General features: G+C 35.2%; 1 protein-coding gene across 2 annotated transcripts in view; it reads right to left on the bottom strand.

The window, feature by feature from the left end:
• AGMO (alkylglycerol monooxygenase) overlaps window positions 1–14,941 on the bottom strand; it is a 381,715-nt gene that overhangs the window by 225,421 nt on the left and 141,353 nt on the right. For both annotated transcript variants that reach the window (XM_082398502.1, XM_082398503.1), the window contains one exon: window positions 199–302. In XM_082398502.1, the coding sequence (XP_082254628.1) occupies window positions 199–302 (104 nt within the window). The remainder of the gene's footprint in view (window positions 1–198; window positions 303–14,941) is intronic.

Here is a 14,941-nt window from a genome sequence, read left to right as displayed (position 1 = left end):
GCTACCATTGGAAAAAACCACTTCCTTCATGTGTGTCTGGCTTCACAGAGGAGAAAGAAACACTTTAGTGTCTGGCCTTACAGAGGAGAAAGAAGCATTTTTTGTAAAACAGCTTCTATTCATTTACTTGGAGGAAACAGAAACAGTTGCGACTAAATGAAATTACATTATCACCTTTATTCAATTTCATAAACTTACCCAGGAAGTGTACAGTTGGAAGACAGATTGTCTCAGCGCTGTGGATAAGTTATAGTCTTCTGAACTGTGGTGTGTTTGGTGTGCAGCCCACATAATATTAACCTCTGCAAAACACACAATTTGAAATGAGCCATGACAATAAGAACAAAGCAACTTTCATTTTCAGTTATGTATGCTGCTCTGTTGAGTGAGGGAGAAAAATCTCGAACATCTCTGAAAAAGCTAGCCAATGTAATTATAATTAAAATGAGCTGCCTCAAATCATTTTTGGAAGCAGAGAGGGTATAAATTACAAAGAAATAAAAAAATTGAAACATAGCCAATAAATATGTATAGTGTATATGATATAATTAAATGCCTTCAGCAAACTGAAATGACTTCCAAACTTTACACTTTCCTAACATATTACAATATGACAAATAATAAAAGCTAACTGGTAATGTTGTAACAATACAGTCAATGCATTGTGATAATTTTTCAGCAGGTGATAACATATTTCTAATTAAAGAAGAGTACTCTGATGGGAGAAACTGGTGTATAAATTTTGGAATGAAATATTTCATAATATTCTTCCCTAATGGCTTTTTAAGAAATTTCAAAATCTGTCTATTGGAATAAGAGGCAAAGCAGAATAACATCTAGCCCTAAGATTTAAGGTTTCAGTTTTATTTACAGATATATATTAATAACTAATAGTTACATATAGTTCTTCCCATACCTCACCAAAACAGTATACCATTTCTAAAATTGTCCCACATAATTGCTGTTTGTCCTCAAAATAAAAAAGAAAATGCAAATTGTTAATTTTCACTGAACATTATGTAAATTGCCCTCATACTGTCTTGAGATTCATATATACCTAAAGGATAGTTGCTTGCCTTTTCTACAGCAAATGTGCCACTATAATAACCACCTAAGTATATGGAATTTAAGAAAACAAGCCCACATTTTTCATTCTGCCCTCATTTTTCATTTCCTACCAGAATTACAGATCAAAATGCCATATATTCTGTTTTAGTAAAAGAAAGTATGCTCTTAGCTAAACTAACTTATATTTTGTCCTTTGCTACAAATACACGAGATAGAATTAACCATATGATGTGATAATTGTATCCCTGCCAGTACAGATTAGAAATTTAAAATTTTTTAGGCTTGGATGCATGGGAACTGAACAGTGAACCTAAAAGTGGAAATATTGAGTTATTGGTCTCTGCAGCTGCCATATATTCATAGTTAAAATACATGGCACATGGCAGAACAATTTGTTAGAAATTTTTAAAGTGAAAAGCATGGATAAATGGAGATATAGACATAGATATAGTCAATCTGGGTGGACTTCTTCTTGGCCCTTCATTTAGGAAATGAAAGGTCTATGGACAATCTATGTAGGGAGTTACCAAATAAAATGTGCAAAAGAGTTTTGGTAAACAAATGAGATATAAGAAAGACTTAGGTCTGTGAGAATGAGATTATGAATAGGATTATGAATACATAGCTCTATCAGAAGTCATTTCTATTAAAGTCATATATTTTCAAGTGGGGCAAGTATTTTCACAAACCATCAGTTTATATCTAACTTAGATCCGGACTGGTTTCACATTTTAATCATTTTAATTGTTCCTAGTAATGACCCTGTATTTCTACCCGGGCAATGAAGGAAATTGTTCTCACACAAATGAGAACTACTTCACCATAATGATCTCTAACTTCGCAGGCATAATCTCTGAAATAACCTAGAACCTAAATCTCTGGTTTACTGACTAGCCTATATAGCTGTAAATAAGAGAGATACAAAGAATCCCGTGGCACTTGAAATCTTCGGATGCTGTGTGGAATATTATTAAGAGGTAATAAATTTGATGAATCTCCTAAATCTTCTAAAACTTCTTACAGATTGAACATCTGAAGTAATCTAAACACCATTTTCTCTTTAGAACATACCCATTATTGAACATTTCAGAATCTGTCACATAAAAACTTCATTACAAATAAAAACACTACTTTGTTGGACCTTTCAGGATTTGTTTAAAAAAATTCATCATAATGTATCCATGTTATGAGTTCACAAGTGGATGAGCTAATCAGATGGGGTTTAATTAGAGGGTAATAATATGCATTGGAACTACCTCTTTATAATCTCCACAGAAGCTAAATGGTGGAACAAAGAATCCACGAGGGTGGAGGTTAAAGACCTGTCTCTATAGTTGTTTTAAAAGCTTTTACTTCCTATCACAAACTGTGTGTAACACAAGCCTTCATTCAATGAAGTACAGCTGTATAAACAGGGTGCAGTAACTGGATCCCACTGCCTTACCTCTGTCACTTTTCAGAATTGGGAAAAACAAGAAGAAATACAGAATTTTTTTTTCACAGTCTATATTCAGTTTACTTGAAGTAAATTATTTTCAAAGGTGGTTATAAAAATACATTTTATAGAAAATTGTCCCCACAGTTTTTTAAATGAGAAAAAGTTAATAGTACATTTATATATATGTTCATCTTCCCTAATACTTGAATTGATGAGTTGTCTGTTCTAAGGAAGAAAACCAAATGTTAAAGAGAAAAAATTGATATTATCACAATAAACTTCTTTCTGTGAAAAAATATTAATAAAATTATAAGTTGTCAACAATAATAATTTTCTTTTTCTATAAGAAAAAATTATTGATTTTCTAAGCATATGATATGTTATTATGGCTTTTTAATGATATTAGAAATAATAATGCTACTTTCCAGTGCCAAAATATAGATTTCTTTAAATATATTTTATTAATATATTGACCAATCATTCAATTTGTTTGGCCAAAATTTAATGTAATATGTGTGTTTGTATGTATGTTATATTCTTGAGTTTGTTACCTTGTTTCTGTTTTTTGTAAATTAAGGTACAACTTACAAACAGTGCAATCCATCCCTTTTGATATTTAGTTCTATGAGTTTTTACCAAACAAACACCACTGTGTAATCACTGTCACAATCAAGATAAGGTATGGAACAGTGTTGATCACCCCCAAAAGTTGCCTGTTCCACTTTGTGTATGGCAGGCTGACTCTACCATGGCTCCCAGATTCAGATGATGAGATTCTGGACTTTGAATTGATAATGTAATGGGATGAAATGTTTAGGACCTTGGGAGAGGTGAGTGTGTTTTGAATGTGAGAGAAATAAGAATCCATGGGATCCAGAGGATTCCTATAGAGGCGGCCTCTAAGACGGCACCCAGTGATTCTTGCCTACTGGTGTTCAACCCCCTGTATAAACCCACCCCTTGGGTGTGGGCTGGATTTAATGACTCCCTTCTAGTAAATGTAATTTTGGCAAAGGTGATGGGATGTCACTTCTGATATTAGGTTATAAAAAGACTGTGGCTTATGTCTTAGGTGCTTTCTTTTGTACTCTCATATACTCTGTCTGAGCAAAGTCAGTTGCCATGTTGTGAGCTGCCCTTTGGAGAAGCACGTATGACAGGGAACTAGGAGAGGCCTCAGGTTAACCAGTTAGCAAGGAACTAAGCTCCTCAACCCAAACTCCACAAGAAACTGAATCCCACCAACAACCATGTAAGTGAGTTTGGAAGCCGATACACCACCACTTGAGTCTTCAGATAACACTACAGCCAGCAGACAGCTTAACTGCTTAACTACAGCCTCATGAAAGACCTTGAGCCAGAAGCACTGATCTAAGCTGTGCACTGATTTCTGACCTACAGAAGCTGTGAGAGAAGCCACGGATGTGTTACGGAGCAGTAGAAAATTAATACCGTGGTCAATTCTCCTTGACCTCATTCTCAGTCCCTAGCATCCACTGATTTGGTTTCTTTCACTTAGCATAATGCACCACAGATTCCTCCATTTTGCTGTGTTTATCAGTAGTTTGTTCCCTTTTTTGCTGACTAGTATTGCATTTGTATGGATGTACCACAGTTTTTGTTTTGTTTTGTTTTGTTTTGATCCACTTAGTAGTTGAACATTTCAAGTGTGTCCAGTATTTGGCAATTACAAATAAAGCATCTATAAATTTTCTAGTATAGTTTTCATGTGAACATAAGTTTCATTTCACTTCGGCACATACTCAGGAGTGAGATTACTGAACTGTATGGGATGTTTACATTAGGTTGTCAAAAAACTGTCAAAACGTTTTCCAAACTGACCGTGCCGTTTTGTATTACCACCAGCAGTATATGAGAGTTAAATTTGCTCCACATCTTTGACAGTACTTGACATTATTAATTTTATTTTTATTTATTTATATGATAACATTCTTATAGGTGTGTATTATCACATTGAAATTTCAATTTGCTTCTCTGCAATAGCGAATGACACTGATTACCTCTCCATGTGCTTATTTGCCATTTATATGTCTTCTTTGTCTATTTAAAATTAGTGCCCACAGTTTAATTGGGTTGTTTTTTTATTATTGAGTTCTGAGATATCTTTATATATTCTGCACACAAATATTTCCTCCCAGTCTGCGGTCTGACTTTTCATTTTTTTGACAGTATCTAATGAAGAATACTGGGTTTTAATTTTGATGAAATCCAATTTATATACTCGAGAGTTATATTAAAAGATATTTTTAGTGTGTATAAGAACAGAGGTTACTTCCAAGAAACTTTTCAGAATGATGACAAATCTGTAAGCAGAGTAAACTTGTAATTTAGAAGCTAACAGATTCTATATGTATTATACATCTAAAGTATATCTAAATAAGTCTCTTTTGTCATTTCTTGTCACCTATCAAATGGAGAGAAATAATTCTTTAGGTTAATCTGAGACACAAACAAGGTCTACAAGGAATTTTCACAGCTATATGATAGCTATTTAATCTTCAGTAGTGGACAGAACGTCTTGGGGCATCCTGGGGGGGATGATGTTGCCTTCACTCATAATTTGGAAAACCTTCGCGTTATGAAGGAAAAAATGTTCAGGCATAGTTGCAAAATGTCGGTGTTTGCACCAAGAAAGGCATGTTAGTAACACTTGATGGAACATTTAACATATTGTGTGGTGACTATGGAACATGAGAACTGCAAGGAGTTTATGAGGTTACTTAGTTCAAATTCTTTACTTTATAAGTAATAAAAATGAAACAGAAAGGGAGAGGGAAAAAGTTTCATTAAAGGAGAGAAAGCTTTTTAAAATTTTGTCTCTCTCTCTCTCAACAGTGATTTATTTGAAGCATTCATTCCCCTCTTGGATTTTTATTTCTCCTTCAGAAATGGCGGTGACTGGGACCAACTATTCTGTGAGCCCCAGATGACATGTATTTGGTAATTTCCAATACGTAAAGGACATTAAGGAGCTCAACACACATTATTAAATGATGGTGCTAAACCTCTTGAATTGGAGCTACTGCTTACTGCCTTTTACAGGAAATCTAACACTACAAAACACTGAACTAGTCAATTTTTGAATGAAAACAACTGTCACTCTGAATTTGAAAATATCAGTACCAGGTATAAGTGAATCCTTTAAAAATTTGTTCCATCTCTTTCCAACAGATAAGCATGATTGATAAATGATTTCAGAAAAGTAACTGAACTAAGCAATCAAAATATTAGTAACAGACTCGAACTGTCAAAGTAAAGTCTAAATGGAAAATTTAATAGCTGGTGAAATAACAAAGAATATACCCTCATTGAATGCACTGATGATGACATCATCAATTTTGTCATCACAATTTCATTCACTTCCTATAGCAACAAATCAAAGTGATGATAAAATTGATGATATTGCTAATTCATTCAGTGAATAGAGATTGATAGTCTTTATTGAGTATTTTTTTCTAATCTGTCCTTTGTCCACTTAATATCGAAACATAAATGACTAAGTATATCTAAAAATGTCAAATCAATGAGAATAAAATTGATAAACTGGCTGGACCTCCATATTTTTGTTCAACACATTTTGCGTATATCCAGATGTTCAGCATCATAGAAACCAGTCATCTGAAGGACTAACCAAATTTTCACTTTTTATCTATACATTTGGCAACATGTAGATATTAAATCATCTCTCTAGAGGAGGTAACAAATGATGGCTCTAAAATTGTCACAAACACTAAACTGTCTCTCTAATCTTTCTAGCAAACACAACTTTAATACATTTTTAAAATTTATGTTCAAATGGAAGTCTTTAAAAACTAGCATGCAGAGTTTTAAAAGACTAGTTCTCCATTCATATGTTTAAATTCTTTCAAAATTTAAACAAAAAATAAAAGAAGATACAGCTTTTTAGTATGAAGCAAAAATAAATCCTTAAGAATGTATATCATCTTTTCAATCAAAACTTCCATTTCTATACAATGCAAAGGCAAGAAAAAATATGATGCTTATTATTGTTATTTGGATGAAATGTTAAAATTAGTTGAAGATATGAGAGAATGTTATTTCCACCTACCATATCCACTATCATTAAAAATGAAAAATGTGATTTTAAAATTTCAGAATTTTGACATGTCCATATTTAGTTCAATTGTATTCTACTTTAAATCCATTTAGGAAAGTCTAAAAATTAAGATTATATTTGATAAGATTTCATTTAAATTGTGTATTTTTAAAAAATAAGGATTTATTTAGCACTAATTTATTGACTCCCTACTATGTATATCTTTGTGGATATTCTGATAGATAAAAGCATGCAATCAATCAAACAAACAAACAAAAAACATCCCTCAAAGAACCTACAACTAAATAGAAGCAAAAGAAAGATATAGAAAGAACTCGCTGATGCAGGAAACTTTTACATCCCTTAAAATAAAAATAATTCTATGTAAATTATACATGTCCTGCATCACTTTGTAGTCATTGTTTCATAACAACTTTTGAAAGATTATTATAACCAAGGCTTCCATGAAATATAAGAAGACATTAGCTTCACTCTGTCTGACAGATTAAGTGACCCCTTCCTTACCTGTCTTTCTATATGTCTATTCTCCACATTTTCTAGAAATGAGATTTTACAATATCTCATACAATTTAAATTTGGGTCATTGCCTACTTACCTAATGGTTAGAAATGCTATGAGTTCCTCCTTGACTTTACTCAAAGATGAGACTGATTAATGATAATAATAATAATAATAATAGCAATGAGTGTAAACACACAAAAGTGCTTATCATGTTCTAGGGGATATATTAAACACATTATATGTATTAATTCATGTATTATCTATAACTATACTAGAGGTAGATATTTGTATAGTTTCCCTTTTATAAATGAGGAAAGGGATATATGAGATTTAATAACTTGCATAAGTAATGATTATTTTTCTCATTACATATTAATAATGTTATCTTTGGCAGAAACCATATTTTCTAGCCCCACTGCCCCTCAGTGGGTTTGTGCGTCTGATTCTCAATGATGCAGTGTGAGTATAAATAATGTGTGTCACCCCAGGCAGGGGTAGAGAACTGGTGTGATCCTTTGCACTCTCTCTGTTCCCCTCCAACTGCCAGACAGGATATTCAGTGGAGGACGCTGAGGCCTTAGGGTATGCAAAGAAACCAGACAGAAGGATCTTGGCTAACTGACTACCAGTGTAGAGTAGAAAGCTCCCACTGACCCTTATTTAACCAGGATGTGAATGAGAAATAAATCTATTGTGCTAAGTCACTGGGATTTGTTATCGCTCAGTGAACTTATTTGCTCTTAATACATATGAATACATATGAATACATATGAATATGATGCAAAACCCACCAATATCAGTGACCTTATTACAGATCTATGTTCTCTATCACTCAGTGTTTCCTATGCACTGACTTCTATGAGGAAAGCACTTCATAGCATACTGGGTACCTGTGTTTCTAAAAGCAACCTCCAACTAGCATAGCTCAAAGTAACGTATTTTCTTATCATTAGCCTTCCAAAATGAGTGCTTCAAAGAGATGGTAATAGGGAATCCAGAACATATCCTGTAGATGTTTCTTCTCTCTCTCTTTCTTCTACTACCTTGAGTCTCCCCTCACTTCATTCTAATGAAAGGCTTGCCTTGCCTTGAGGCAGGTGTGTGTAACAGGGCTGGGAATGTCAAGGAAAGAGAAACGTCACATATCTTGTTAGTAGCATCTGATACCCCAGTCTCATTGCCATGTTCCTCCAAGAGTCCCCATTGTCTTCTCAACACTATTCCTGCCCTTATACTCCTCTCCTCTCATCACCACCCTGCTCTGGAAAGCCCAAGCCTGACTATTCACTTTCCTCACAATGCAGATGAATCTAAATTTTGTTCACCAAAGACCCACTGTTTTATTAGTTATGTATGAACTTATTTCTACCTTTACTACCTAAACATATATAGAATAGGAAAACTTTCCTTGTTGCCTTGCCAGATCAAGAAGTAAGAACTATTAGAAAACTTTAGCAGAAATGAGCTTTCCTTGACAGAGAAGAAGAGAAGCTATAGGACCATGTTCTCTTCCACAGGGAGTTAGATTACAATGCCAGGAATAAAGGCTCCTATGATAAGCAAGAGGTATTAGGAATAGGAAGGGAAGCAGACAGGCCTTGAGGAGTGATTGAAAGAAAGGAACTCATACTGGGCACTAGGATGAGCCCTGCAAAGTCTCTCACTTCCAATCTCTCGCTACACTTCACCGTCTTCAATTAACCTTCCAGGTTAGAGCACTTGTCCCAGACCAGAAAACACAAAACCAGCCATATCTTGAAATTAAAGGTGTACTTCCCTCAGCCTAGGCCAGGCAGGTGGAACAGAAAGTGAGAGGGGGTTCCTCATCCCACTGCAAAGACAGAGATGCTCTTGGCTTCCCAAGTTGAAAGGCTAAAAGCAGCTCCCACCTGAAATATTACTGACCATGGTAATTATGTCCTATAGAACAGTTTTCTTTCAGTTTTATGATGAACTATATGTCTTTATATAGGCAGATTTGAGAACCTAAGTTCAAAAGGAGGCATTTCTTTTTGAAAATGTGCACCTCGTTCGTAAAAGCCAGTTTACAACCAAGATTTCCAAATATTGCTCATCCATATGAGGAAATTGCTCATATACATATTTTGAGAATTGAAACAGGGGAAGGATAAAAGTGAATCTATGAAGAGAAAAGAAAATGAGGTACATTTCCAATGTAATTTACACACAGGTGCACGCATATGTTTACCATACATCTGTGTGTATGCATGTTTATGTATTTATATTCAAGGTAGAGAGATATAAAAATACACAGTGTCATATTACATTCCACATTTAGGTACACAGATACGTAGTATGGTGCTGAAGGCTCCACCGAAAGCCAGAGTAGAAAGAAACAGTAGTGCATTTACATATGAAAGTAGAGAGAGTTCTACTTTGCAGCCATTTCTCAGAGTAGACTAAGCTTTATTGTAGGTTGTCAGTCCATATAATCTCTGCAACACTTCCAACCCATGAGATAAACTGGTTGTCTACTAGCTTAAGAATACAATGGTAATTTTTGACTTTACTGTCCACTCTATTAGAAGGTTATAGGCTGCCTGAAAAGAATGCTGTGAATAACAGTTTGATGTCATGCACACTCTTCCTTCTCTAAGCTCCATCATTCTCCATTTATATCTCTCTGCTCCTAGCCATTTTGGGTGTTGATACCTGCCAAGACTAAATATTCACCTAGATTTCTCTTCTTTCTATTCAGATTTATATTACCTCGGCCCTAGGCCATGGGCCAAGTAATTTGCTAGAGAATCCTGATTATATCCTTGGTGATGCGTGGAAGGAGCTCTTCCTCCCTCAATAGAAAAAGTATTATTGAACTAAAGTATTAAGTGGCTTGAATACTGACATTTCCAGAAATACAATAGACTAGTGAAGAGAGATTTTTGGTTAAGGGAGATTCCCATACCTTTCAACCATGTGGAAAATAAGCTGTGTTTATAGGAAAACTATCCCTCTCTGCAAAAGTTGGCAGAATTAAATACAAATTCTTTTGAAATAAAAGTTATCAGTATTACATTTTAAAACAAGTATGAATTTGACAATTTTTATGTCTCATGAAGGTCACTTATCCATTTAATAAAACCAAATTCTAGTGCATGTGGGTCCTGGTTAGCAACAGCACAGTAATACCATGGTTTAGGTTTTGGGGGCTGTTAGTGATTTTATCATGAGACTTACAAGATATTCAGATTCTAAGGAATCTACATGCTTTACCTAGAATAAAAGCAAGAAACCTTCTGGAGGATTTAATGACATATATTTGGCATTCCTAATGACCTAACTAGCACAATCTGGGGGCAGAAATCGTGGGAGAAGAACTGTCTTTATGTCAATAGAGTTAGCTAGGATTGGCAAGCACTCCTCCTGTGCAGCAGGCTCGCCTGTGGTGAGACCCAGTGAACTTCTGCTGTATTATGTTTGGAATAATGATTTCTATAATTTGTCTCCACAGGTCACTGAATCCAAGAACAAATTAACCTCCAAAGTTTGAAAGGAGAGCAACGTAAGGAAGTGAACAGGAAAGCAAAACAACCAGGGATTGTCAGGAAAAGACAGGAAAGCAGGAAAAAGTGGCACTAAAACCACTAGTTAGAAGGTGGCTGCAATCTGTCTTTATTCTCCCTCTATTAAGCCTCCTGAGTGGATATAGATTACCCCTGTCAACAGCAACAAAACCTACCAGGATCTCTTTGCCAATAATAAGGGCTTTCTATTGGTCTTACCTTTGCCTTTGTGTTCTGAAACTAATTTTTACTGCTTCATAGCAAACGAGTTAGAAGCTTGGAAGATTACTGAATTTGCAAGAAATGCAATGGTGTCCAATGAAGGTGCCAGAGTGAATCAGCACTGGATGTCCCAACTGGAACAGGTCAGTCTATCCTTTGTGAATGGTTTCATTCTGACATAGATTAGCATTGTCCCTGATCTTTGAGGAACCAATCTGCATCTGATAGATTTCGTTCTACACATTTGTTCCTCACTCTGTTATTATCATTTGCTGACACATCATAGAACTGAACGTTATTTGTTACTGTGATGAGTTACCTTGCCCTTTCCTCTGTTCCCTGCAAAGTAAATGTATGTCTGAAATCTGAATATATGTCTGGTTTAAAAGGGAGGCTATCAATGACTACCGAGTCTCACTACTATTTGAGGAAGAGGTCTTGGAATATTCTTTGGCCATTGAGAGATGGAAGTGGTTGTGCAGGACCATATCCCCCATTATTCTAATAGACAAAACTTCATATTCTACCTCCTATGTCCCCAACCATGACTCCATAGCTACATGACCTTGAAACCCAAACGCTATTTGTTAAACGAATTCATTGTTTTCTGCCCATGCTTCTTCTTTCTGTTTCTGATCTTGTAATATGACTATTGTACCTTTGATCATTCCTTTACCCTCCCTCTGGCCCCCACCAAGACTCCCCGACTGACTGCCATCAATCCACCAAATCACCTGATTTTTTCCTTTCCTATCTCATACCTGCTGTCCTGGATTAAGGCCTCATTGCCTCGGTACAACCAAAAAATATTCACTGTGTGATATCTATGTGTAAGATACTCTGCCCTTATATCACTCACAACCTAGTGCAGGTCAGCAAACTGACATCACAGGCCAAACTCCAGCCCACAAACTGCTTTGTACAGCCAACAAGCCAAGAATGGTTTTTACATTTTCAAATGACAAAATCGGAAGAGTAACAGTTTGTGACACATGAATAGTACATGAAAAAATATTTATCTTCCTCTTTTTTTTTCTCATGTATCCTCCATTCTCTGGGCATCCTGAACACCCTCAACACTTCCCTGGTCCCGTCTTTGTGTGACCTGTCAAAATATTCTTCATCTTTCAAGAATAACTGCATGTGTCATTTTCTTCAGGTAATCATATTTAGCCCTCCCAGCTACAATTATTATATAATCCTTATTACTCCTTGGCCTCTAATGTCACAAATAACTCTGCTATTTTGCATCCTCCCCTATTTTATGAGCTTCTTAATTCGAGGGATTAATTTGTCCATTGTTGTATTTTCCACAGCACCTACTATTATCTTTGTATAGTAGATCATTAATGTATTTTCTTTTCTATGCTTACCAAATAAAACTGTTTCATTTGACTAATCAATAACCAAATAAATAACTATTGATTTTATTTACTAAATACATGTCTTTTCATTAGTTAAATCAATGCTTTAAAAAATTTTCTTTTTCCTTCCCACTGATTCCATCTCCCTAATTTCAGTCATATCTAAACATTCCATTTTGTAAAACATGAACCCTTGGCTTTCCCTTTCCTTAATTTGTTTTTATCTCAAACATCTTAAAAGAGCAGATTATTTACTTACTTACCTCGCATTCACTCTTAAACTCATTGTTAATATCACTTAGTTCTCTCCAAAATCATTATTGGCCTCTTTTCTTGCCAAAACTAAAGACCTCATTTTAGATGTCATCCTATTTGAACTTTCTGAAACATATGACCCTTGCTTCTGTCTTGAAAATCTTTTCTTCTGGCTTTAGTAACACCCCTTGCTCCCAGTTTTCCTCTTTATTCATCCAGGTGCAATTCCCTGATTTCTTCCCTGATTCTCACCCACTTTAAAGGGACCAACTCTTGTTTTTCTTTACTCCTCACTCTCACTGTTTTTCATGGTGTGCTACCACCAATGACTTTAAGAATCACTTATCCAAAAATTGATGGCTCCCAAATACTTCAGTCTACAGGTTTCCATGGACTTTGGGTCTGAATTCCTTTTAAGAATTCTATGCATATTGTGCCCTGAGTCTATCTCATGGTCTTACTTTCCGTCCCCTGTCGTCCTTCTTTCTTAATGGCATTACTACCACCTTGGCCACCCAGGCAAGGGAGATGACAGCCAGGGAAGGTCTCAAAGCAGAACTAGATCTCAGTGCTTTTTTGTATCCTTCTGACCTCTTTTTTGCTATTTATGCAATGCTTAGCACATGATCAGGACAAAACCCAGTGACAGTAAGTGAATAAATTTTTTAAATGACTCCACATTAGTTTGTGATATTGTCTTCTAATACATGGTAGCAACTTTCAGGTAGGCCTAAAAGTTGGTTTTATTACTAATAGGAACAACCATATATATAAAAAATATAAAGAGAAAAGTGGAATGGCAAAGGTAACACAGAAAAACATTATTATTTGTGAAAGTCAACAATAAAATGTAAGATTCTTTCCTCAAAGATTTGACATTTTAGGAAAAATCCATAAGGAACAGTATATGAAGAAACTCAAAAACTATTTGACACAAACTCCAAAATAATGAGACAGCTTTTATACTACAGAAAATTTTCCTCTAATTCCTCAAGGCATTTTAAATATTATTAAATGGTGTGTTACTGCCCCTCTAGCCCTGAAGTTAGAACATCAAACTTGGAGCCTGTCCACCTGGATGCTGTTTACAGATTTCTTAACCATCTGCAAGAAGTCATGACTAGAGCTATCTCACCTACTTACAGTTAAGCTTACCTTATCATGAAGTTAATCTTTACTTGAACATATATATTTTTGATACACTTATGAGGTTGGGAGAATAGGAAGGTGATACAGCACTTTAGCATTATTTTTTTTTCAGAAGCCTCAAACATTAAAAAAAAAAATCAAAGAATATGGTTACACAAAACTCGCTAAAAATTTTCAAATCCCCAAATGGAAAACAAAGATATTGTCAAAACACAAAGGGCTATCCCAGTGGTTTTGCTGCTAGGTAACCCACACTTGCTCGTGACATCCAAAGGAAGTTAAGGGTTCCACGCACTCCTCTCGCCCTTTCTTCTGCCATTCCAAATACGTGTGGTTGTTCTGTGAACTGAACTTAATTCTATCCTGTCAAATACAAAGGACCAGATATTTTATTGAAAAAATACTCTTCCCTAAGAGGACCATTGTATTTCAATATAATTTTGAAAACAAGTTGTTGGAAATGTTTTATAATGTCATTAGTATGTGGAACTGTTATTTTTAAAGTTATTTTGCAAGCAATGAAGATCAATTAAATAGGTTCCAGGTAAAAGGTCATGAAGCAAAATATTACCAAAGTTTAAGGCACACGTGGAACATTTCTCAGCACAATCTAACACCTAGGGGTCCACAATAACTGGCCTTGATCTCTGAGATTTGCAGTGCAGTGTGAATTTAAGCAGCCATAAATCTATTAGCAGATAACACGATAAATTCATGTAGGTCAAAACAATGATTTGAACACATTTCGCCTAGTAATTCCCTCTTTTCTTGTGATCAACTTGTCTGAAACCTTGTCAAATGGCAAAAAAAAAAACAACACCCCAGTTCTCCTGGTGTTGCAGAGTTGCATAACGTGATTTCCTATAATGATGTCACGGTTGATGCTGTAGACCATGTGAAACAGATTAACTGTGACCAAATTAGCATTCTTTTGTAAGGCCAGCTGATATGCACATGTAAAACATGAAACACCCTCATACTTTGAGAGGCAATTAAATGATTCTCAAACACTATGCTGTAAATAATTTAAACCTCATAAATATCTACCTTATAAAGTAGAGATTGCTTTTTATTTGTTTCTTTAAACAACCATCATGACAAGCTAAGTCATTTCAGTGCATTTTCATCTTTGGGAAACTTACTAGGAAAATGCTTTGGTGGCTTTTTTTTTTTTTTTTTTTGGTTGGATAATGCCTCGTTTGTTCTTTTTAAAGAGTTCTTATGTTCGTGTGTTCTCGGCTGTCTTTTGGAAAGATTGATGTCTGGTGTCACTGCTAGGAAGTGCAAACTGTTCAGCCTCACTGCAATCTATGTCCTCATC

Source organism: Balaenoptera borealis, assembly GCF_965194805.1.
Source record: "Balaenoptera borealis genome assembly, chromosome: 7".
Lineage (NCBI taxonomy): Eukaryota > Metazoa > Chordata > Mammalia > Artiodactyla > Balaenopteridae > Balaenoptera > Balaenoptera borealis.
Note: the sequence above shows the minus strand (reverse complement) of the source record. Positions and strands in the feature narration are given on the sequence as shown.